The 27,231-nt window shown below is 37.6% G+C and overlaps 1 protein-coding gene across 1 annotated transcript in view; it reads right to left on the reverse strand.

The window, feature by feature from the left end:
• Nucleotides 1–1,343: 1,343 nt before the first annotated feature.
• The window catches only part of LOC110472633 (uncharacterized), a 272,197-nt gene continuing 246,309 nt past the window's right edge, over nucleotides 1,344–27,231 (reverse strand). Inside the window, exons 20-21 of the mRNA XM_085571476.1 lie at nucleotides 3,736–3,877; nucleotides 1,344–2,762 (exon numbers count right to left, since the gene is read on the reverse strand). Coding sequence (XP_085427602.1) covers nucleotides 2,734–2,762; nucleotides 3,736–3,877 — 171 coding nt within the window. The 3' untranslated portion in view covers nucleotides 1,344–2,733. The remainder of the gene's footprint in view (nucleotides 2,763–3,735; nucleotides 3,878–27,231) is intronic.

The raw sequence follows: 27,231 nt of genomic DNA on the forward strand, positions 1-27,231 counted from the left end.
CAGGAAATTATAGATCTACCAGCACTTTTGAGTTTTGTTGTTAAGAGAGAGGGAGGATTTTTAGCACATTCATTAAAATGAGGTACTGCTTCTCTTTATTTTTACATTTTCAATCTTTTTATTATCATAGCAATATGTCTTCTACTGCTTCCTTAAGCATTAACAGTGGATTTATTTAATAAAACTGAGGACTGAGCATCACTGAAAATACTGTTTCCAATGGAATGCTCTCATGCTGTGATTGGTGAAGTGCTAAGTAATTTGCTTTTAATGCTAGCACATACCACTTAGCACTATATTTAACTGAATGATGAAAATCACTCATTTTTCATCCCCTTGCTTAACTGGTGCTCAGTGTAATCTATCTACTGTACTGGAAGCCTAGCTCCTGATATATTCTAATAGATCCTGCTCTCCAATCTACAACAAGCATTTTAATTTTTAATTCATAGTTATGTCTTTATCCTTTAATAGAACAGAACTACAGATGGGGAGTATGCTTTAGATAATAAGAGCACAGTAGGTACCCAGGGAAACTACACCACTAAAAGGATTCTTTATTTACACTTTTCAGTAATGACTACATATATATAGCTACACAGGAGAAAATTGTTGCAAAGGAACACTGCATAGACAGGCAATTACTATCGAACTATAACTGAGCATTTTGGATAATGCTGCTGGTAAGAGCACTTCAGAAAACAATCACAAAGCCAAAGCCACCCACTGCACATTGATCAACAAACATGGGAACTCACAAAATGCAAGTAATCAAAATTAATAGGTAGGATGCTACCTTAAAAAAATAAGATAAATATCCCTAATATTTAAACATACTTTAAATTCAGCTTTCAAATATGTAATGTACAGAACTGTACGTCCTAGATCAAATGAAAGTCAGTGGAGACATTTCAATATAAATGGAGGAATAAAAGTGGTCAGTCAAGTCCTTCATGCTGAACAAAGTTTCCGTACTAGATCCACCTTTGTCAGAAAAATCAACACAGTCCTGTCAGAACTGAAGCTCTGGTAATTCCATACATAAAGTCAGTCCTAACACTATATTACCAACACCAAAGTTGAAATCTCACAGAACTAGACTGGGGTATCTTAACTCAATGGTGAGAAACTCAGGGTATAATATTGGCCAGAGGGATTTTTACCATTATGGTCAGTCATACTGAAAGGCAAAACTGAGGCCAGGAAGATGCACATAGTAAGATACTGCAGAAAGCATATTGATACTTTCACCCAGAAACTCCAGTAGGTTACTGGGTGGTTTCTCTTTAGTTAGTTTCTTTTCCAAAGTTATGTAGAAAAGTTGAAAGTGTCAACAAGCAGAGTAAACATTAAAAGGCAATTTTATTCCAGTTGTGACAGAGAGAAGTAATCCAAGTAATGTCTTATGCAATAAAAGCCACAAAAATCACATCAATTCTTGTAGATATTCAGAAGCTTTTTAACACCATTTCTATCTGGGCATAAGTCATAAAATAACCCCAGATGTATGCACATGCACACAAATAAACTGGAAAAAAAACCAAAAAAACAAGTGAAGAGGTGGAAACCAAACTGTTATCTTGCATTCCCAAACTAAAACTGTGCTCAGGAGTGACATTTAAACCTTTAGGTTACTACCTAATGTAATTTAATTTTTATGCAGGTGAATGAGCACTATAGATATAAGTAATGCTATTAATCAACAATGCTCAAGATATTGAGTAAGATCTTATAAAGATAAATGCATCTGAAAAACTTTTAGCATAGCAGCATGAACAAAGGGACACCAGAAAAGCATAACATGCTAGAAAAATGTCACTGATTACTACCTTGACTACAGAATTTTACATAAACAATTCAAAATAGTAGTAAGGTGAGTTTCTTCCGGCTTCTAGCTTCATTTTCAGGACAAAAATGGAAGACAGAATCAATAGTGTCTGCCCTGTATTTCTCCATTTGCCTCTGATTTAGATGGCCTTCCACAAATTATTTCACCTTTCTTGCCTGTGTTCCCCTTCCCACATTCTTCTCTTTTCTCATAGTTCTTGCCTTTGGGGCATGGACAGTTTCTGATAAATTTGTATGGAGCAAAATAGAATAGACACTGACTGGTTCTAACTTTAATACTTCTAAGAAAGCATGAACATAACCTCCAGGTTGCTTTAAGATGCTGTAGCTCACAGGGAAGCAGGTATGGCCACCTCAAAAACCTCAGAAAAAATAGTCTCTCGGATCTTGTAAATTTTGCAGCGTGTTGGGACTTGGCTACAGAACTGGTGGATGAAGTCATCATTGCTCCTCTTCTGGGCATTCTCACAGTCTTGCAATTACAATATCATTGTGCTTTGAACAATTACTGAGAACTGTAAATGTTTTAGTCACAAAATCTGAAAGACAAATCGGCACCCTTTTCCCCAACACAGGTAACAGATATAAGCAAAGCTGAAAAAGCAGAAACAAGCAAACCTGCGAAATCTAGCAATGTCCCACAGCTGGGAAGGGAAAAAAAGTCTCATTAAATAATTATGTTTTCATGATCCAATCTGTGATCTGATCCTGTGAGTTCACCACGCTGCACAGCTTGTTGAAGCCACAGAAGAGCTACGAAGGAAGCATTCGCAGGACAACGCTGCATGGGCAGAGACACGGCCATCAGAAACGTAAATCCTATCAGACAGTAGCCATACCATGGATGTGGATCACAACTCCACGGGCCATGTGTTACTGCAGGAACTAGCTCTTGTCAGGCACAATGCGATTTCCTGAAGATTAGAAAAAAGGATGGAGAGAAAGACATTATGTAAATACACCAATGACAGTGTATGACCTCCCTCCCTCCCTCAACAAAAGGGGTATAGGAGCAAGAGCCCATACACTAAATTTACCAGATTTCCTTAAGAAAATCTGTCTTTTGTGCTTGTGTGAACTTTTCAAGGTTTCTCTGTTAGCAAACAAGATTACTGTAAATTTAAAAGTAACACAAGGTGCTTTTAACAGAATTTTACTCCTTAGAGGGCATTGGAAAACTGACAGTGATAGGACTCAGCTGAGTGCAGAGATCTTGTAGAGCCAGCTACAATGAGCTTTGATAAGCAACAAGAGGAAATTGCTATCTCATAATAACAGTGATGCCTAAGGACACTCAGTGTGTTCCACAACGCTCTGTCATCAAACACCCTGATACTACCTTTGGTCAGGAACAACATCATTGAAAACTTGGCATAGATGTTCCACTCTGCATGTACTTCCCTAGGCACAGTGACGGGGCCAGCGTCTTTCAGTACACAGTGGAAAACACAATACAAGTCTGAGAGATTTTGATTTTTGCTTAGACTAATATGTCTGGACACATACCTAAATATATATATATATATATATATATATATATATATATATATATACAATAACTGATTTAAGACTGCCCCTAACATAATTTAAATACTTGCCTAAGTTAGATCACTCTGGATTGAATTACTGTATTAGGATTCTGAATGGAAAGTGTGACAGTGTTTGGGTAAAGGACAGAACTTCAGTTTTTAGGATTCTTGCAACAGCTGATGAAACTACCCAGAGATGAAGACACATTGGAAAACACAACTGTATAATTTCAGCTGTCACTGATCACACCCTAGACTTTCTAAAATTATTTGCTTTTTTCTATCCCTCCCATCGTTTTATGCTTAGATATCAAGATTGTTAGGTTTGTCATCTAGGTATAGAAACTGAAAAAAATACCTTTCCATCTTGCTGTACTCTTTTTCCTCTCCCTCAGCTTGCTAAGTGTAGATGTACACAGCATACTGTCCTTTTCTGTTTTATTTTCCTGGTCTGTGCTCACTTTACACAAAAGACTTTCTTCACCAACGTCACCGAATGCCTGAAAAACAGAACAGACAAAGCCAGCATATTATTATGGCAGCATTCAGTGAAATATCAGAGGGAACATAGATGACTTCGATTACCCTTCCCCACTCTCTCTTCTTGCTTTCAAAATATCACAGCTTAGAAGCTTTTGTGTGTGTGAAATTTTATTCTGTCATACTAATAACCCAGCTTTGCAGCAGCTTACAGTTTAGCTTTCATGGTTCAGTTCCACTCCTGGGCTTATAACAATTTTTCTAACAGTTCTGCCAAAATATTATAAAGTAAAACTTACTGTAAATATATTCACTAATACAGATAGAGCAGTGAGATTAACAATTTAAACACATGTGAAATGTGAATTCACCTAATTTTTCCTCACTCTAAATGTTTTAGTAAAACAGTGGAATGGGGATTTTTACACTCGTTGCTTTTCATAATTTCTTCTTATGATGTTCTTGACACATGGAGAAGATTTGAATGAATAAAGAATATACACTCAAAGAAGGAAATCATGGCCATGAGGAGGAGATGTTATAGGACTGGAAATTGGTTATAAAGCCAAGGCACTGCGTCAGACTCAGCTCAGTTCATTAGTAGTTACCATATCACATGTCAGATCTTCAGTTTGTGTCTTGTGGGTGGCATTTTGCACAAGAATGCCCTGACTCCAATTGTTTTCATATTTTCGAATGCCCATATAAGAGAAATTTTGCTCTGATGAATTTGAGCAGAAATCAAATTTCAGATACTGAGAAGTAACTGAGCTGAGCTCTGTCTAATTGCTGTTACTCAAACGTTAGCATGAAAAAGCAGGTTGATCCAGTAATATAGTAATATTTTAAAGACTTTTGCTATTCTCAATCTAGTTTAGCACAGCTATAATAAATTTTCCAAACATGGGTACATGTACAGGAATAATCTCTAACTTCTATTGTATTTTTTTTCATTTTCTTATTTTCTGTCTGTTGAATCATCTTACAGTCTTTGTTGTACTTCTGGTTTTGATACACAGTGAAAGTGAGAAGTGCTGCTACCTCAGGAACAGAGGGAAACAGGCATCCTAGTAAATATTCCCCACCTCGCATAAAAAGTTGAGACTAAATACTGGAGTGGTCTTGTGCATTCTACATCCTAGGCAATAGCCTGTACCAGGCTATTCTTTCTTCTCACCTAGATAACACTTATACAGAGCAGCTGCTACTTTATTTTTATTTTTCTTCTTTCAAACTAAGAGATAATCTTGTTTTAGGTTGTTTCTCTCATGGCATAAGCAATCATCAGGGAGGTCAAAAAGAGACACAACATCATGGTAGGACTTCATAGCAATACTTTTGCATTATACAAAGTCAGTAAGACTGGAGATATAAAGGGGGCCTACGGTGTCAGTGAGATAACAGAAACAGAAATATTTTTCCAGTTGCAATAATCTGAGAAAAATATGTGGAAATATCATCAGTGGAGTTGAAACCCTAATTCCCTGGAAGCTGGAACTTAATTTTATAGAATCATTTAGGTAGATTTGGAAAAGACCTTTAAGATCATTTGGTACAGCTATAAGCCTAATACTGCCAAGTCCACCACTAAACCATGCTCTCAAGTGCCACATCCACATGTCTTTTAAATGCCTCCAGGAACCTAACAATTTTTCTGGACAGCCTTTTCCAATGCTTGAAAATCCTTCCAGAAATTTTTCCAAATATCCAGTCCATTTCCTCATGTCTTGTTTCTTGCTACCTGGCAGAAGAAACCAACCCCCACCTGGATACAACCTCCTCTCAAACATTCTCTTTTTCTCCAGGCTACACAACCCCAGCTCCATCCTCTGCTCTTCATAAAAAATGTTTCTATGCAATAAGAATGAGGATACAGGGGATATTCAGAGTTCACTGGAAAAGCCTTTCCTTTGGTGCTGTTTAACACATACCAAGAGCTCTTCCAAATCTGATCGTTCACATACACAGCATAGGAAGCAATAGGAACCCTTTGCTACAATTAAGGTGCTATCATTTACTTGTGAACTTTAAATTGAAGCTTGTATGGATATGTCAGATTTTTAAATCTGATCAGATGTTGTGCAGAGTTATATTCTTAAATTAAAGTCCAAATTGTTGTTTCTGAGAGTGACTTAATAGCAGTAACCTTATGGTTAATCAACCATGTAGTAAAGTTCACTGTGCACTTACTGCAGTGTAATTATAAAGTGAGCAAAAATATAATTGATGCATTTTGTCAATCTGTGTAGCTGCAAGGTACTTTTTCAAAGGTTATTTTTTTATTCAGATAAAGTAAGTTAATGCTGTTTTGGCAATTATCCTTTGACTTCAGAGATTTTACTGCTGATTCAGGTAAAACCATGATAGATGAATAAAGATTATAAGTATTTAAAAGTACAAAATACCTTCTGCAACAATCAGTGGCTCTGCCCTTTCAGCAGAAAATTGTTCTGAAAATCACTGAAAATACAGCAAATCTTGGTGTTTAAAGTGGGTTGAAACTGAAAGATGGAATTTTTAATACAAAATAACACTTTTAAAGTACCCCTTAATTATCATCACTGCAGTTTGTTATACAATACAGCTAGAGAGCTATGGCATCATTTTTCCCTTGAGCACTGTCTCAGACTGCATGGGTGTGCTTAAACTTGCTTCCATTCCTTTCACAACTGAAGGAAGGAGTTCTAACTCTTCAGGACCCCAAGAAAAAAAAATTTAAATTTCCATGAACATAATATATTTGTATATGTGTTGATTGAGTAGGTAACCCGTGCAACTCACCCCACATTCTCTGCAAGCAAAAAAGAAACCAGTATGATTAAAATATTCATATACAGAACAAGGCTATAATGCTGTAGTTCTGGTATTTCAGTAATTTTTTGGTTCTCTGAAAGCCAGTGAGTCCTGCTGAAAAGATCCAGCAGTGGACTTGTCTTATTCTTTTCCTGGACGTCCTATCAGAACACAGCAGCACAGTAAAGCAGGACATGTCCGCTTGGAGGAAAGAAATCTTCTTCCACATGACTCTGTGACTTTCTGGGGGACAGAATCATAAAACCTGAGATTTGTAGAACACTAGGGAGAATGGAAATGGCCACATGCTGCAATGCCTCCTGCCTTTCCATCCTCTTGCATGGTTTTGACTGCAGCTGATAATAGATTCACAATTAATAGACACAGCTTCCGTTTAAAACTCTACCACAATTACTGAAAAAGAACAAGGACCTAATATTTTACTTGACGGGAAAAACAACTGGAAACAGAAGATATGGAGAGAAAGAACTACTGTTCAGCTGAGACACATGCTCATCCACTTCATCTGCAGCAGAGGGATTGAATTACCTGGCACAAGGGCAAGGAACAACAGACTGGGTCCATTTCAGGACAGGGTTTACATGTCACATGTGAGATGAGCTGGATCAATTTAAGAACAAAGCATATATGCACAAGATTTCTCCAGGAAATCTCTTTTCCTTGATCTCATCTTTTCAGTTGAAGCCCTTCAGTTGAAGGGATGAAAAGAGCTGCCTGGACAACTAATTTCTTTCTTAAACGGATTACCTTTAATTGAATTATAACATTAAAGGAGAAATATACTGGTAACGATAACTTAAAACAGTCTGGTTTACTTCTTATTTGAAGTGAAACTTGCTATACTGCCACAACCCTCAACAAAAGGGCTGTAAGTTTGCAGGGTGTACTGATCCAGTTGCCTGTGTCTGTTGGGAGTATCCCTTAGCTGAGTTGGTAAAATGTATGATTCCCAACTGAACCTCAATGCATATTGAGAGAGATCATGCTCCCACTGAATGCAGTTGCAAAGTACATTATGTTTTTACTGGGACAATATTAAATCTCAGAATTAGGCAGGCAGCATGTGGTAAATCCTATTCACCCCACAAGTATGTACACATCTACATGTATTAATCACTCTTCTGTGGGACAAACCTTTCCTGTTAATCCCTGCTTTTATAGGGATTTCCAGGAAATCAAATCATGGACGGCCATGTTTGTAGATGTCCTGACATGATGCTGCTGAAGCCAGCCAAAGTGGGTCAGTTTACACCAAGTAATCACCTTTGCCCAGGCTCTCTCCCAGCCAAAACCTCCTCACCCACTCCCCACAGCCAATCCAGCTAACAGAAAAGCCAGAGCTGTGCTGTTCCCTCCCAGTGTCTGGTGAGATGAGGATGAAGTCATGAGGAAGGCCACCAACCTCAGGCACTGATCTGGAGCAATCCTCCCTCTTTCTCTCCTCCGTAAACCTTCAGTGACCACTGAAATGAGACTCTTCATGAAAACAGCACATGGGGCTTTGGCAATAAACTTGGAGAATTTGTTCCTTTAATATATTAGGGCCAGAAAAGCTGCACTCACATCCATGTATAAACTGTGCTGGAGTCAACTGCATGGCTTATGCACACACAGGGAAAAAAATAGGACCCAATATTCATAGCAACACTGTGTATAAAAAAGAGAATTTGTGGAATTAAGAATAAAACATGAGGCAATTTGTTGATTTGCCCAGGGAATATAAGAGAGCAACAAATGTGTAGATTATTCTAAGGTTGTTTTTTAATGTCATTATCAGATCCAAGAACTGTATATAAAAGCATGCAGTCCTTCACATGCTAAAAGTATAGTTTGCTCAAACAATTGTAAAATATTCAGTATTCTTAAGATTAAATATCTGAATATTGCTTCTGAAGGAACAGCTGTCAGCTTAAATCTAAAGTCTAGTTTGTTTACTGGCTGTATTTTATATCTGTTAGAAAATGACACCAAATGGCAATAAAATTGTTGTAAGTATTCTACTGGGGACTATAAATGCCCTTTGGTTACAGTGTACATATCTTTATACATAATTCCAGTATATTTTCCCTAGAATTATGTTAAATATGTAAAAAGCCTTTTCTCATAAAGGTAAAAATGCTAGATGTTTCCAAGCTGTAATTTAGCATTAGTGTCAAGATTGCTTCAGAAAATAAGCTACAGTTACAGTTTCATTCTTTTTAAGTGTCACTCAGCATACCATATCTGATCTTGTATTCAAAATAAACTTATATGATTTTATTCACTTTTCCAGAAGTGCAGGAGGGTTTAGACATAATTTATAGCATATGGATTGATGTAAATACCTTAAACTAAGTAATTGGCTAGTCACCTATGCTGTCTTATCTTATTACTGCTAGGTACTTTTCAAGTAATTAGGGAAAACAGATCTCTTTTATCCAGTAAGCTTAAATTGGATGAATCCTTGACATTTGTGAAGGCTTATTTGATAGATAAAATCATACTATACAAAAACTTTCTCTACAATGCTGAGGTTTACTAGGCCTGTAATAAGAAACTGATTTTTTGTTGAGTTAAAGTGACTTATCTTTGCCCTTTTAATAAGAAATCAACTCCAGTCAGCAGAAGTCGAGATAAAAATCACCAAGTTGGTGTTATCACCACGTAGACAGCAAACATGTACCACTATCATTAACTTTTCTGTGCATGGATTTCAAATATGTTTAAAATGTTAAAAGTCAATAATTTCCTTTATATTACAATAACGTCAGATTAATGAATACTGAAAAGCATGAAAAGTGATTTATTTTGGGAAGGTCATTCCTTGGTTAGCCAACAGTTAAATTGAATTACTATAAAGGGGAAATATATTATAGGTAAAAAGGAAAATGGTTTTTACTGCATGTGAATTCTATGAGTTTTACAATGCTTATGACAAAAAGACTGCACCTACAAGTTTAACCGCTATAATTTTTACATTGCACATTTTTAAAAAAATCTTTTTATTTAATATTTCTAGGGCAATTTATACATGTCACCTTGTATTTAATGTTCCTTTTAAAACAGTTAGTTTTATCTCATCCCTATGAAACCTATAAAACTACTTTTGATAGCAGACATGAAATTTCTAGTTATACCAGGAAATCTGGACCTCTAATGGCAGTACCACACATAAAGAAATAAATATTTTGAAGAAGCTATTACTTAGAGGATATTTATTCCTAGCTAGTTTACTTCTGCACACAGCACTTAGAAACAGGTTCTGCTTACTGGGAAAAAAGAAAAAAAATAAAAAAGATAATTAATATTAAAGTGACTTTTGGCTCCTTGGATAAAATTAGGTTCACATTGAAGCAATTTGCTGAATTAGGACTACAAGAAAATCTTGCTTTCACTGAAGTATAAAAGAGTAGGATGAAGCTGTAAGTATGAATTCCTTACGAGCATCTCCACAGAAAGATTATGCAAAATTCCTCTTATGTCTGTCAAAGAATATTTGCAGATATAGAAAGAATATTTGCAGATATCTGAAGTTAAAGTCACCAAGAGTTGAACACACGAATCTGAGGTAGAATTTGGCCTGGTGATTCCAGTGCTGTTCTCATGTTCCTGTGTTTGGCAAGAGAAACACAGCCCCAGATCTCACCAGCCTGCATACACTCCTCAGTTAGCTGAATGCCTGAACAATGCCTATATTTGCACATACTTTTTCAAAGTTATTACAATTCCTGTGTTGTTTTCTGCCAAATTGCTCATTTCTTCCAATTATACATATTCTTTTTGAAGAACACCCACCAAAACCAACACCCATCATGCTGTAAATGGCACAAAGCATTAAACATCTGATACACAGATCTTAGTTCCCAAATGCCTGGATTCATGAGGTTAGGAACAAGTGCTATGGCTCTTTCAGGTAGGATTACTGAAACTTACAAAAATTAAAATCAATCTTTTCATTTTGCTATCTTCAGAGTTGCATGCCTTCAGAGTTTTTTAATAAAAGTGAGCAAACAAATATAAATTTACACTGAAATAATTACATTTTCACCTTTGATATGTCACTGTAATAGGAAGGAGGATTGTTTCACTGGAAGAAGGTGCATGTAACCCCCAGTTCCTAGATGCTGTTGAATTACTCCTTGCATTCTGCAGTTGCACAAGAGTAGTAGCCCATCCAGAAGAACACAAAAAAGTGAAAATTGATTGTTTTCTTACTCTGTGGATGCTGCAGATCAGGTAGATGTATATACAAAGGTAGGACACATCACAATTGCCACAAAACACCCCCATTCTTACAGGTTGTGTTCCTACAGTCCCAATACAATATTTCATACAAATATCTTGTCTCTGGTGAGGAGAAAGAGGCTTGCTGATCATGAAGAAAGAAAAAAAAGGCAGCTATCATTTCTATGACAGGGAGAGAGAATAGATAATACTCTCTGCCTTTGCCAGTGTGAAAGAAAAGCCTTCCCTCCTTCACCACTGCTGGAAAAGTGAGGAGAGGAATGAAATGCAAAACACAAATTCATCTTGTTTCTTTTGGTGAGGTGTTGTACCAATTCTTGAATAAAATAGGTAAGATTATGAAATTATATTATAGAGGTAAATTTCTGGTAAAGAGACATCTTATTTACACCAACAGGTGATCCAATGGAAGCTGATTAAATTTAGAATGAGAGGAGACTTCGGACCAAACAGACTATAAGGATCCAGAAAAATCTTTCCATTGAGTCACTAGGAGTAAAATACCTAAGACAGACTAGAGTTAGGTAAAGTAAATCACTTGACTGTTTAGAACTAGCTCTAGATAGCCAAAGTGAAAATGCTTATACACAGCAAGTTGTCAACAGAGGGAGCAAACTAAAAAGATAATTCCAAGAAACCTAGATGGCTTTCATCTCCTACACTCTTAAAAACTATACATAACCTTGCAACGCACCCTTCAACTCCAAAACAATTTTCTAGCTCAACTCAAGTACCCCTGCTTGTCTAGCTTCAACAAAGGGAAAAAAAATGTTCCTGAGGGGTGGCAACAGCAGCAAGTAGTAAAGCTCAGGTGTATTTTTCCCTGTGGCAGCAAACTTTTCACTTGTCAGTGTAGCATTTTAAAATTCATTAAATATTTCTAATTTGGAACTGAATTAGAAAGTCCTGACCTATAAAACACACAAATGTATAATTACATCTGTTATCAGCTAAATGTAAGATCTGTATATGGGCTTTACTGAAATTATTAGTTAAGCACATCTCTTACATGTAATTGCATCTAGATCTACAAGTAAAAGTGCTGTAAAGCACACATTGATCTCCTAAATTAGATGTGTGGCTTTCAAAACAATGAGGTAAGACTCAGTCATGGATTTTATGGATAGGCTATGTTATGATCTGGTGTGGGAAACTATGGAGAAGTGGCTTGAGCCATCCACATTATACATTGCTTACTTTGTGGATGCTGGAAGCTTCTCTAAAGGTCACCTGGAAAGACAAAACTACATCATATGAGAACACATTTCTTCTCTCAGAAGTGCAGAACAGATTAATGAACTGAAACAGTGCACTGGATTTAAATTGCCTTGGGTGTTCAAAGACCCTCCTTCCAATGCCTGATGAAAGTTGAACTAAATCTCAGCACTGAAAAGCTGAGAAGAATCTAACTGGGAAAAACCATTCTGAAAAAGGTACATTTGTTACAGGCAGAAAGTAGGAGCTGGGCTGCCTGGTTGACCTCTAATATGGAAATTTGTTTTAAAAAGTCTAGGCAACTATTCACATGAGGAGTTTCTCCAGCAAACTTGGGCATGGACCTGGCTTTGCCAGTTTCTTTGTTCCAGTAATTAGGTTCTACTTCATGTAGGCAGCATGCCTTCTCTTGTTTTCTTTGGCCAGCTTGAAGACTCTGGTGTCTTCACTCTGGTGAATCACAAGTTCCCCAGGCAGAAAATTATGTTTGAAATCCTTGAGGACAGTTTCCTTTAAATTAAATTTTCTTTAAAAAGCCAAGTAGGGCAAAGACATTAAGAACAAAAACTTTAATGAAGAAAACAGACTTGAACCATTAACCAAAGGAGCAGAAGCACTGTTTGCCTCATGCTGGAAAGATGTATTTGAACCTTCACCTTAGAAGTGCGCAGATGAAAATGTCGTGTTTCATCATCACTTGTGCCAGTTTTGGTAAAAAGTTCTCTGGGATGATGCTCCCACTTCTTATCTGGGTAGGCAAGGTAATAGTCTTTGACTCTACTTTCTCTTAAATGCCAATCTTTTTTTAAGAGTCTCTCAACACAAGACCAAAGGCAAAAAGAAAATGTTCTTCTTCAAAGCACTTAGAACAAAAATGGCAAAGCAATGAACAAAATGTAGCCCATGAAACAAGTAATGGGTGATACATCTCTTTAATAACATCCTGTATTGTGTTTTAGTGCACAAGCTGCTGAAATGCTGACAACATCCAAGATTCAATCTAAAACATACAAGATGCCAGTAGGTGATCTAACTGTGCCTTAGCTCTGTGTATCTGAGTACAAACTAAGTGAATGACCATACTTGCAGCAAAAGCTGTCCATTAAATGTGCACAGTACTTAGCTTATATATTTATATATATATATAAAATAATTCCTGTACAGAATGACCTTATGCGGTTCTAAGTGATATACATTTATAAATAATCTCTATGTGTGTAGTTTCAATGTATATCTTACATAATTGCCTTTAAATGGCTCTATAAACAATCTGAAATTGCTACTTTGCACTGCAAAAGCATTAACTCATTGATTAGGCACTACTGTTTAGGAGTGAGGTCTTCCTACGGCTTTCAGTGTGCATTTTGGGCACGGCCTATTTTCCTCTTTTGACTGTGACCTAGCTCTGCAATGCACCCCTTTGCCTTCAAAATCTGGCAGCGCGGAGCCTGCTCCAACCTACCTCAATGATAGCCCCATCAGGCAGCCTGAAGAAGTGCCTGTAGAGCTCCTGGAAGCCGCTGAGGTGAACCGTGTAGACACAGACGTGAACAGTGGTGTTACCTTTCCAGCTGGCTGCAGCGTCAGGGATTTCATCCTGGTGCCGGAGGTCACAGCTGGAGACACCAGGCTGCCTGGCGTGGTCCTTCCAGATGTAATCAGACACTGCCACCTAGTGAAAGACAGCCCCCCCGCCCCCCCGGACACGCACACACACAGAGACCCCCCACCCCCCACCAAAGGAACATATTTAATTAACTTCTGGCAAGGGCTTAACCGATTTAAAATGATTTTACAATAAATCTGCAAAGCCTGTACCATATGCAGTGCTTGCACACAGTTCTCTACTACATATTTTTTTATGACATAGATCTAAATAGAGGAGATAGACAAATCCCCAGTGTATATTCTATAAAGTTAATTCTGCACAGATGAAGCTGTAATTGACTCCCGTATTAACCAAAAGTAGAGAGATCAAGCAGGGTAGGTTAAACAATAAAATGGCAATGCTGATTAAAAAAAAAAAATAGCTTCCCAAGAATTTTGTGACCAAGTATTTGTATTTCTATCTCTTTGAGAAGCTTTTGCTCCTGTACCCACAAGCACTTTTTAGTCTCTGATCTCTGTATTATATTAAAATAACCTTGTGCTGCTAACTGAACTGTAGATGAGGCAGAGTAAATTAAATGTATTTTAGGGCATTGTGTAAAGCTAGTTTATTAACAGTAACCTAGCTTCGTTTGCTCTTAGTTTGCTCTAAACATGTTTGCTTTGGTAGGTTTTGTATCTCCCTACATCAGTCTGAATTTCCATTTGGCCTTTATCATGTTAATTCTTTATACAGGCTGATCAGAATTCAAGACTTCAGATGGATCATGCCACAAGACTTAAGCACCCTTTATCCTTAACTAGAAATGATGATGAGAAGCATTATTTTTATACTTCCCCTGAAGTGCAAACCTAAGTTTTAACCCTTACTTTTGCAAGACCTTTTTGTCATTAATTTTCTCCCATGAGGTGCTACTCCTGCTTGTGGAAGGAAGGGATTGCTGATATTGGTACAGCTTTACAATACATCAGCATGCTCTTCCCTAACACTTCTATTTATTGTAGGCAAAATACCACTTTTGCTGGCCTAGCACATGCTTCTTCTCTCAAGAATATGTATTGCACTGGCAGAAATTACTGGAACTTATAAAGCTAGCTAAAGAAAAGCTCTCATTTAGGACAGGTACATTAAAACTTTAGTCTGCATAGTCTTACTTTTACTTTTTGCTGAAATGAAGAGGTCAGATTCTTACAAGAGACCGCAAAAACCAGACACAAATTTTTCCCCTCACTTGGGAAAAGTTAGATTTAGCTCAGTTTGCTTGTGTTCCAGTTCACATTTCCTCAGCTGTTCTTACGCATTACGAGGAATCCCATAACAAGCACAGTGTGCCAATGCCACGATCCTGGCGTGCATGTTGCTATTATGAGACACTGCCTTAGGAGAGGATTTGTTTTAGGTGAATTAAGAAAGCAAGAACACATATAGGAAATTATCTCCAACTCTTTTCCAGGAATGATAGAACAATAGGATGCTTCATTTTACTGCCAGCTTCCATTTACATCAGCCCTAATAAATTTTTTACATTTTAAAAAAAGGAAAGGCCATCTGAAATTTAAGGTAAAATAAGGACAGTCTCAATTTTCCACACCAAAGTCTCTGGGGTTCAAAGGCTTTAATTCAGGACAACGTGTTAGGAACATGCAGCAGCCATAAGGACAGGACAAGGCCTGTATTTTCTTCTGTCTACCATACAAGACACATGCCTGCATTACACAGTGCTCCATAAGAATTAATGTGGCCTGTGGTTTCAAGAAAGCAGGAAGGCAACTTCCATTGGTACAGGGTCGGCTTGAGCACAGAGGAGCAGCTGCAAGAGCTGCCACGCCACAGCCTCTGTAGTGGTCACCCTCCTCTCTAATCCCAGTGTCTCACTACCAGAACTTCTGACCTGGCCAATTCAAGAGCACCAAGGCTTTCCTGGCCTCATGTCCCCTCCCTGATCTATGGCTTCAGGAAAGAAAAATTGTTGAGAGACCCAGCTCAGAAACTCAGTCTTCAGGGAATACAGCAAACAGTATGATCTCTGTCACAATCCTCCTTTTATGCTAGATATATTTTTCCCTGCATTGTTAGCTTCCTTTATTCAAAGTTTTCTTCCCTCCTGAATCAATCCCATGCTTCTTGTCTGATCTTCATCTTACCTCACTTTGACTGGATCTGCTTGTTCTTCTCTTGTGTTTGTCTCTATCAACTAGCAGGGGACTTATTTACCACATGTTTTGCAAGCCATGGATATGAACACCACTCCTTCTTTGCAGGTCTGTTTTGCCTGTTTGAGCTGTGAGCTCTAGGGGCAAAAATATGCATTCTGTACTTGTCCAGCACAGGGGACAGCACAGGGGACCTTTCACTATTTTCACACAAATAAATTACCACCTATTTTTTAATCAGTGCCAGATCTGAGTGTAATTTACAACACTCAGATGGCACTGTGAGGAAGCCAAAACCGTGTTATTCAAACCTTTGTGCCTAAACAAACCTTCACCTTGCCAGGGCAAAGACCTTCTTTGCATGTTCTTGACTCTAGGTGCCATTCCCAGGATACCATATCCATATGGGACTAGGAATGGCTTCAGAAGTCTCTGTCTTCCTCCTCAAGACCATACAGTTCTGCAGGATAGTGGCAGTAAACAAACCCATCTGATCTGTTGTCACATTTTAAGATCTGGTGAACTCCCTCTGAGGACATTGATGTGATTAGCCAAAAGAATGTGAGAACATGATGCTATTATTTTGCATGTCCTCCTCCCATTCCTCCTACCTCACCTCTCCCCATCCCCCCCCCCCCCAAAAAAAAAAAAACCACAAAAAAAGCCAAAAGCACAGACTGATCATCTGACAACTGAAAGAGAAAAGGCACCACTAAAACTGATGGTGTTGGGGTGAGTTGCATAGCCTTGGTCTGGGGTAGGCAGTAGAAAGGAAGGAAAGGGGACCCTTTGCTGGAGTGTCACTCATTAGCTCTTCCTCAAAGTCACCTGGAAATGTGAGTTTGCCTGAAGGCAGATCCTTCAATGTGTGGAGGGATACAACATTTGAACACCACTTCCAGGAAGGGAGAGCAGCTCTGTTTGTGGCTGTGGATTTAAAGACCCCAGCGCAGAAGGACCTTTCCATTCCTGCCTTGCTAGCACCATCTGAAAGTATTTGGCAGACAGATGTCCACTGCCTTGAAACTCTCAGAACACATTTCTGTGAAGTGATAGGTCACTAGAGAGCTGCTGTGGCCTACATAGCATGAAGTAAGCTCCAAAAGTAAACTGTACTGTCATCTGAAATTTCTATCATTAAGTTAATCAAAAATGTCCATTCATTTCTACAGGAATACAATATGAGTTAATAAATCCACCGAGACAGGCTAGTCAAGAGACTGTGCATATAGGACATGTCAGAGAAACTGAAGTTAGCAATGATCTAGATTCACAGGGGCTGACAAGAAACCACAAAATGCCAGAGCAATGTACAGTAATCCTTAAATGAAATTCATCTTTCAGCAGAAAAACACATTAACGATGGTAATTCAATGATAAAAGAGGCAGGCCAGAACAGGTTCAAATGCTGAATATTTCACAACATAACTTAATTAAAGCGGGACTGTGAGGCTGTTAATCGCTTTATAATAGTTCAGCTTGAAATGAGGTCTGATGTGCATGCCCTTATAGTTTATTTGTTTATATTATTATAATCATAACATGTTACATTGACCTAATGCAAATGTACAGTTTTCACTGGCCTTTATTATGTTGGTAGTTTTTTCTCCTTTTGGTCCTCCTATTTTTGTGCAAGTATGAGAAGGGAAGAACTGGGAGGAAGGGTCATGAATTTAGGTCAGATCAGATGATTCAGTAAGTCTCATGTGGGTTTAAGTCTTATTAATAATTTTAATACATTCTTCCTTGACAACAATTATTTCAATCACTGCTCCTGTAGTGTGCACCATGACGTAAAAATACAGGTTTTTAAGAGGGTGGAACACGCTTCTCCTACAAAAAAAGGTAAATTATGTCAACCCTTTAGAAATTATAGTGCATAACCTAGAAAAAAGCCAAAAATATATTTGTAAGTACAAATGCAAATGTATTTTGTTATATAAATGTATTATACCACACAAAGTGTAGAGAAACATGTTATTGAATAAGAACCCATTTTAATTGCAAATAAAGTATATTTATAAATAGATTACACAACTGAGGCACAGCCAATTAATATTATCAATATTTCCTAGGTCAGGGCACCAAAAATGCCATGCTAGTGTGTAAAGGTACTATGATGCTTTCTATTGTTTGACAGCTTTTGTGAAAGAAGAAAGAAAAGAATATGTCCTCAGATTTTCTGAGCTGCAGTGAGAATGAGAGGAAGACTGACTTCTAGTGTATTTTAAAAAAGATAACAGCATGAAAAAAAGCTCTTTTAAAAAGTTGAGAAATATACATATGTCCAAAAACTTGATTATGATTATTACTGATTTTTAACTGTTTGCAGCAGCATTATTATTAGCAATGTCAAGTGAATCAATTCCAGGCTCAAGCATTGCCTGTTCGAAAACAGCATTCAAAAGAAAATGCATAAAATGAGTAAAATGGACCAAATCAACCAGTGGAGAAGGGGTGGAACAGAACGCTGGTCATGACAAATAATTAGCAAAAGTTACAAGCTGTTAAATTTAGTCAAAATGCCAAAAAAGTGTTGAAATTATAGGAGGAAGAAAAAGACATCAAAAGTCGAGGGTGCTGTATTTACTTCAAGTAACTTTCATAAACATGGTAAATGCATTTTCTGTGGTAAGAGTTGTAAATATGGGAATTACTGTCCTGGAGGCAATCTTTGTTAAACCAGTGTAGCTTTACAATTAAAAAACAAAAGCTGGATAGTGCTAACCTCTGAAGGAAGCACAGCACCCCTTAAGCATTACCAACCCCATTTCTGACAAACTGTTGCTAAAAACCTTTCCAGCAATTCTGTTAAAGAAGAATTTACATGGAAATATCTAAAAACATCCTTCCTGTCCATGTCAAAGGCACCTTGGTGGTGTCCAGGTTCCAGTGAGGTTGTCACTGGACCTCGGTCAGAATTAGATGTGACAGTGGGGAAAGCTTCCAAGCCACTGTAGGAAGGATGGGGTACTTTACGAGTCATGAAAATCAACTCAGTTTGAATAAATCGTGAAACTGGAGAAATGGCAAGCAAAGGCATGAACAAGAAAAGCTATTAGGATTGCCAAAAATCATACCACCACGAGAAAACCACACCAACGCCCCTCCTGTTTAACCCTTCCGTGCATGAAACACTCACACACATTTATGTGAGTGCAGCGTGCTTTGGTGGGGCAGCAGTGTGTGCTCTTGTTCCTGGGGCAATAACGAGGCACGTGAGTGTCTCAGGTTAGCAAAGGCCTTTGTGGGCTCCTGGTAACTCTGCAGAGAGATAACTCGTTTCTAGATCGTCCTATTTATCAACATAATGGACCAGCATAAGGGACCAGCAGTATCCAGGAATTGTTTGTTTCAGTCAAATTATGAATGCCTGAAGCATTGTTGTTACAGTCTTCCCTGATTTATTTAACAAGCAGATATGGACAGACTAAATGGTGAAAAAAGGTCTTTGTAAATGACTAAGGAGAAATCCCAGAATAGATTTATGGAAAGCTGCTTAGCACCATAGCACTAGGAAACAGCAATGGGTCTTTTTGTTTCTGATTTGCAATAGCATCCTATTTATGGATATGACCAGTGAACAGCAATGCAGACCTTTTCTAGGGAATTATTTTCATCTTCTTATTATTACATATATTACAAAGTGCAGCCACATATTCTTTAGCTACACTGCACATGCTGCTTGTGTAGGCTGCTGCTCACCATCCCAGTTTTCGGATCTAAATCTTTTGTGGTTTTAAATGTACACACTTCAGTCACCCATTAAAAAATACAAACGTAGAAATGCTGTCTTCCAAACAATAATAAATTTGGGGGGCAAAATGTCATCTCAATAATTAATTCAAGGAAAACTGATATTCAATGCAGCAAAAACCTTAGTGAGTAAAAATTAAAGGCCACAGCTTTCTTGCATTTCCTTGTGCATAGCAGTGTCTTTGTCCACTGATTTGCCCTAAGGAAAGGAGATAAAATACATTCCCTTCCTACTCCAGAGAATCCTGCTATATTCTGAGCCCAGAGTGGGTTTGGTTCAGATGGGCAAGAGAAATCTCTCTCCATGCTTCATTTCTCAAATTTTACAAGGGATGCTGGAATGAGTTACTTAAGAAAGTATCTTCAGTAACTTCAGACAGACAGGATTTTATATACAAAAGTGTTTAGGAAAAGTTATTTTCCCTATGGAAGTCAGGATTTTAATGCATACAAGGGCATATCTGTGTAAATAAGAATGTCTGCTGTTCATTATCTGCTCATCAACATTTGTTATTCATTACTTATGTGTTTACAAAAGTAATGCAGTCAGAAAGCAGCAATAATACTATATGACTTTGGTGACCAAAAATACACCAGAAACAACAAATAGTAAATAGATCCATGGAACAGTTCATCTTATGGGATAAAGTTTGCCCACAGAAGACATTCTGTGAAAATAACCCTGACAGATCTGTGAGTAACAATGTCGTTCAAAACTAATATGTAAACAGAAAACAAAGGAGGTAAGTTTGTCAATTAATTTATTGGCAATGAGCATTTTATTTTTACTGTTTGGAAATGATTAAATGAAGAGAAAAGATAGTTAAAAGAAACAAGTCCATGTTCACAGATTTCATTCAATTAGTCCAAGACCTTCTGCATTCAAGATGTGTGTCTGGGAATTAGACAGGCTTTTATTCACTTGTGACTTACATCAGATGGACAGATCTTTTCCTGGCAGGTAAATAACATTTTTAAACCTGTATCATTACATGGACAGTAAATCAGCTGAGAACTTAAAATTAAAATACATTTGACTAGTGGCTTCTAGTTGCATCTTCTTCAGCTTCAGAAAATTTTCTCCTGTGCATTGGCACAGGCAATGGCATAATGTATCCTTATGTTAGTGGGGTTGAGCAATGGTGCTCTTGTGGAAGGTGCCTTTTGAATTTTAATTTATATTTTCCTTTTTAAAATTCAAACAATAGCAAAATTACTATAAGGTTTTACTAAGTACCAAAATGTTCCTAGTTTTCCTGTTTAGATCCAGCTTTCTTTTGAAGCAGATGGAAGGAGGCTAGGAAAATGAAAGTGAAACAGAAATTTAAACACTTTTAGTAAAACATATGTGAACATCTGTGAGGGGTGGTTGTCCTCTTTTAGAAATACTGTAATTTTGCTCTGATCTTTCAGTAACCCTAATAAGTATACTGACTGCTCCAGCACAGATGGTAATTATTAGCAAACATTTACCACAGAGGTATCTAGAATCTCTCACTCACACTGCAGCCCCATTGCTTCAGCACTGCAGGGACAGGTAGACAGGGCTGCTTACAGAACAAGAGTTAGCAGCCTGTGTTGAGATCAGAGGACATTTATGTGGCTACTTGCTTTAACTGCCCATAAATCATCTCATCTGATTTTCCAGATAATCGCCAGCAATCAGATGCTTTCTTGCAGACTTCACTGCTGAAACAGGCCACGGAGGAAGAACTGAAAGAAAAAGATTTCACAAACACCTTCCTAGTAGGGTGGAGAGTAGTGGAAGGGCCTGGCATATTTTTGTAAGCTGTGGTGCAAAAGCAAGTGCTGGTTTCATTATAGAAAATAAGAGAAGGAAGAAAATGAAGATGGCAGAGGTTTGGGTATTCCTTTGTGATTAAGATTGACACTCACCATTCTCATCTCATACCCTCTGCCATCTTCACCCCAAGGATGTTTTTTCTGGGCCTCCATAGGGCCAGCATCTCAATTGCAAGCTCATCAGAAACTAAACCTGAAGTGCCTCAATTTCTAAGGTATTTCCTTCTCAGTTTACTCCTTTTTCCTGTGCCAGGGTTTTATTTTTGACTCTTGCAAACAGTTTAACCATGCTTGGAATTGCTGCTTCTCTAGACATATAGGAATGAAAATCCACTGTAGCAAATAGAGACAAAGAGTTAAAGGCTCAGGGAAGTTTGCATGAGCCTTCAACAGGGTATGCAAACCAGTTGGGTCTGCCACTCTTGCAAAAGTAACTTGCAAGATCAGGCTGTCTCCCAAAGCTCCTCTGAGTGTACCAAGAGCCTCTCAGTAATGTCTTCTTCCCTGCTTCAGTTAAGAAACCAGATAACAAGAATTCTTCTCACAATATTTTCCATTTGTAGCTATTGTAAAAACAGCCCCTTTGTGGTATTTCAGCAGTTTTATCTTCAGTTCAAGCAGAAACCATGAAATTTATAAAAAAAATAATTTACAAACAAAGCAAAAATGACTGCTAGGAATCCTAAGAAATGGTTTGTGGTACAGCTTAAAGTTTTGTGCATAGGTGTGGCATGATTTTATGCATGCAAAAAAAGATTCTGTTCGCATTTGATTTTACCTTAACTAGTTTACTTTTTCTGAATTAAATGTTACTGTCTGAGATATCCAGAAACAATTGTATTGTATCGTATTACTGAATTTGATGTGCTTGGTTTGTAGAAAAATGGTTTATTCTAGTGTGACCAATTGTCTAATATAATGAAGCTTATTATTAATGGAGTATACTCTTATATCCTTATTTTTTCCTTCTCGGAAGATAGCAGAGTTCAGCATCCGATAAACATGTAAATTGCATTTTTCTTTTCACACAGGACAGATTTCAACTTATGAACCAGCAGTCAACAAAGATTCCCCCAGCTGCTAGGAAAAAAAAAAAAAAAGTAAGTATTTGTGAAGAAAGGCGTAATAAGATCAGAGGGAAGCCTGTCATAAAAATGCACATTGCATAATACATGATGGATCAGTTCTATTATTTAACTTTTGCATAGATATAACAATACACAGATATGCTAACCATCATAGTCAGCATTAATTTACAGTGGGAAAAATAATTAGAATCTCACTTTTTCTGAAGAATGGAGTGAAAATGTAAACAATGCTTCCCTCCAGGCAAGTGCTTTATCAACTTGACAGGTGCATTTGAATTTCCATGGGTGGGGGACATAATAGGTTATTTATGTGTCATTTTAATAGAAAGGCCCAACCATCAAGATGGACAGGAGACTTTATCAGTACTGCTGTTTGCAACTAATCCACCAATTTAATACCCCATGAAAATACCTGCAACAAAACCTGGACATTTTTCTTTTCCACTCCATTATAGGCAAATCAATATGGGTGCTATTCATCTCAAATCTTTGGCTCAGCAGGTGCCCACTACACGGAGCTCCTCACAACACTGGTGCACTGGCACAGCCACAAAAACATAGACACTTTGACTTCTGGTGCCATCAGTGATTCCACAATAGGATCACAACAGTGCACTTGGATCATTAGTTTGACCCTACATAGAAGTAAGCAATTAAAAAAAAAATCTTTTTTCTAGGGCTCTTTTTTTTTTTTTTCTTGTTTTGGTTTGGTTTTGAGAAGAAACAATCCAGCACAATTTTTTAAAAGTTTCTGATTACTATAATTTTATCTGAAGTAGCCACTCACTAATTTTCACACAGTATATTCCTGGCTGGAGAATAGCCACAAGCCAGAAAATAATTATGCATCTCCTAACCATAACATGTTTCTTTACAGAAATTTGCCATGAAAAAGAAAGATACCAAAATATGTACTCCCGTCTCACCTTGTGCATCTGATAAAAGTTGCCTTTCTTTGTTCTGTGTAGGGATGTGCCATTGAGTGACATATAGCACCAGTGTGATCCAGGGTAAATTTGGTATCCATGCTCCAATTTCTTCTTCCTCTTCTCTCCTTGATAGTATCATCTGTATGAGCACAGATTCTCCTGGACTTATCTACACAGCTTTTGCTAACACATTTTTAACACATAGCATATGCTGATAGCCCACTAGTCCTTCTTGTGTGTGTGTGTGTGTGTGTGTGTGTGTGAGCGTGCTGTCAAAATCAGCCTGACACACACCAGAAAAAAAGTATTTCCCATTAATGAATCCTTAAAAAAACCCAACCATTTTTGAGAGCTGAAAGTTTCCATTATTGCAGTCCATCCTCCCCTGTGTGCAAAATTCCAGCTTGCAGATTCATGACCCACCAAGGTCTACGTGCGCTGGAAGACAGTCCCTGAGGAGCTTGAAAAGGTTTGAAATAGATCTAAAGACGATAGAGGTAATGAAATCATCCACCATTTTCATGTCCACTCAGAAGTGTGCTCTAGCTGTGTAGAGATAATTCCTTTCTAACTAAGGCAGGTACATCTCCAGAGATGTTTCAAGTATGTAACTGGAAGTATCTTTACACCGCCTGGGTAATTCCTCAGACTAGCTACTTCTGAAACTTTTTGCAAAAGCAAGCAATTCAAAAGGACATAAATTTGATTAAAACCAGACCTGGGACATTTCCTATGCTCAGTCTTTCAGTCTGCAAAGCTCATGAATCCCTGTGGTTAATTAGGAAATATTACTCATAGTAAGATCCAGTTATAATAAAATGTATTTTGCCGGAACATAGCATCGTAATAAGTTTCAGAAAGAGTCATTCCCCCATTTTTCTCCCACAGCTTCTAGTTTAGTGACCATGTTTTCTGGTAGGAGGACAATGCCATTTGTCCCACTTGCATACTGTGGAATGCAAGGACTGCATACTGTCCTCTCTCCTGGGGGCCACTGAGGCACTTCCAGCAGTGATGTTGCAGGCCAGATGAAATGCCCTAGGAGCAGCATCAAGCAGTGCAGGGAGCCCTCAGTCTACAACAGGGGGAGGTAATACCTTATAGTTCACTCATATATTATCACAGGAGGTATATCACAAGTTACAAACAGTAAAGTGTGGAAAATAAACCAAAATAAATTAAGTTAGTCTCACCAGATACATTAAAAGGCAGCTAAGTCTGGGTAGGGGACCATAACAGCAAAGAGACAAAACTGCAGGATGCTGGGCTGGCAAACCAAACAGATCTGGAAGTCTAAATTTTAACAAAGTTTTATACCAGTATCTATTTTTTGCTCTGCTTGAATAGCAACTCCTTCCACAATCATGTAAGGAATGTAAGCAGTTCACTATCCTCATTATATCAGACAGTGGATACTGAGCAGGAAGATGACTGTTTACTCCCTAGGATTTTGCTTCAATTCTGATAGCTTAATGTAGCACAGGTTTCTTATACACTCACAGAAGTAAAAAAAAATATTCTTATTTTATACTAGATTTTTGTTATGTAATGAAGATATAAAAAAGGTGAACACTGAAAATTACTTTGGTCTGACTGAAACTGACTGAACTTATGCTACATGGAATACAAAAAATAGCACCTATGACTGACACATTTACTTTCAAAAGGGCAAATTTTGAGAAAATTATTTGTAAAATTAACAATAGATCTTTAAAAATATAGATCTACTGTCTTTTTGCCCTTTGTTCTGAGTAAATATATTTCTTACAGGGGGATTTGCATCACATTGTATAAATCTTTCGTTTCAGTGGAAAACATCATAGTTTAGATACTACACTGAAGTGATTTCATATTTCATTTAAAAATATGTTTTCTGCTTTGCATGTGTGCTTGATTCACTGCATCTCTGGTGCTTTTATGCTGCTGTAGCTTCTTTGATCAAGTAAAATTAGAGTAAGGGACAGCAGCACAGGAATGTATGACACCCATACATTTTATGTTATTTAACTGTAACCAGAGCATTTCCCCATTGTCAAAGAAAAAGATATCAATCCACAGAGTGATAAGCATAGAAAAAAAATCAATCAAATTAGTGTATTATTTGAGAAAAAAAGGGGCAAGTGTACCGAAGAGTAGTGTAATGCCTTCTGAAGTTGGCAGAGTTAACAAAAACTTGGGTGATATTTTTCAAGGATCAAAAGCACCAAGAGCTAGTTTCTGGTTACTAAAATTACTTTTGATTGATTTAACTGTCCACCCCAGTTTTTTGGTACATGTAGAAGTGTGAGTTTCCAATCAGAACACCACTTCTCACCTCTTTGCTGGTCCCTTTTCTCATTATATGGGATGGAGATTTCATATAGGAAGGAGTGAACCCCATTCAAAGTAAATCAGAAAATACTCAACATATCTCTTACTTCAAGCACATTTTTGATGGTTTGGTTTTAGGGAAATACTTTCAAAAGGCTGTTGACTTCCAAAGTCTTAGCACATAGAAAATGGGGATGCTCCATCTTTTTTTAGTTTTTGTTTTTTTTTTTAGCTTTTTCTCAAGCTAAAATATATTTTGAAAAAAAAATAATGATAAAAATATTTTGAGATCTTTTCTGGGAGTTAATCTGGGAAAGGGTATTTATTAATTATTTTTTATTTTATTAAGGGCACATTTCCCATCATTTCAAGAGGATCACCGGTCCTGCTTGATTCTGCTCTTATACAAGCAGTTTCTAGCCAGCTGTAGCTTCCATTTCTAGTTAAGATTAAAAATTAAAGATAAGCCTATGTTAGTATGCAATCACCTATGAAAAGTACTCCTCTGTTTGCCCAGACTATCTGCTTTCTTGAAGCAGGACAAGCTCCAGGCATAACTAAAGCAGGCAGATGCATGGGACATGATCTTTTATTCTCTATGTCTTTTGCCTGCAGCAGTGCCCCAGCAGCCAGACTGATGCCTGCTACTGCAGCGAGGGAAGATCCCTGTATTGTGCTGCTCCTCTAGAGACAGCAAGTCCAAAGGTAGCTCGGGAGTCTCCATCATAACTGTGATGCAGCAGTAAAAACCACCCTGTCCCTGGGGTAGCGGCATCCCATTTTACCTGTGCTGCAAAGAAACCTTGAATTTGAGATGCTGTGGACAAGGACTGATGATAATAGGGTTTGTTCTTCTGGATTTAGCTAAAAGCAACCAAGTGCTCTAGTGTCCTGTCTGGCAAAAGCCATTTCAATAGAATGCTAATTTGACTCCCAGAATGAGATTGTGTGTGGCCTCTTGGAACTCGAGCTATCTTAATCACTAAAGTGTGATCTTTAATAACTAATTTCAGAATCCCATTTCTATTTCCTGGGATAACACTAGTATTTGTGAAACAAATGGCCTCTCCAATTTCCAGCATAAATGGATTAATATGTACAATAATTCATTGAAATAGAATGGCTGGAAGAACTACTTTTATCTTCTCTGCCTTGAGATATTGCAGTTCCATTTTCCAGACTTGTGTTTTCCTCAAAGTTTGTTCACAGATAAATTATCACATAATATATAACTCTTTAATGATCCATTCATCCACCTGTAACTCTCAGAGACAATTCTATTTTTCCCTCCAAAGCTTTCATCTGCACATCAGTATCTTCTGCTTTTTATACTCAGAAAGATGACAGAAGAAAAACCATACAATTACAGAATCACAGGATGCTTTGAGTTGGAAAGGACCTTAAAGATTATCTAGCTCCAAACACCCTGCAGGTGCAGAGACACCTTCCAATAGACCAGATTTCTTAAAGCCC

The sequence above is a fragment of the Lonchura striata genome, chromosome 2 (assembly GCF_050655825.1).
Source record: "Lonchura striata isolate lonStrDom1 chromosome 2, ASM5065582v1, whole genome shotgun sequence".
In the NCBI taxonomy this organism is placed as follows: Eukaryota; Metazoa; Chordata; class Aves; order Passeriformes; family Estrildidae; genus Lonchura; species Lonchura striata.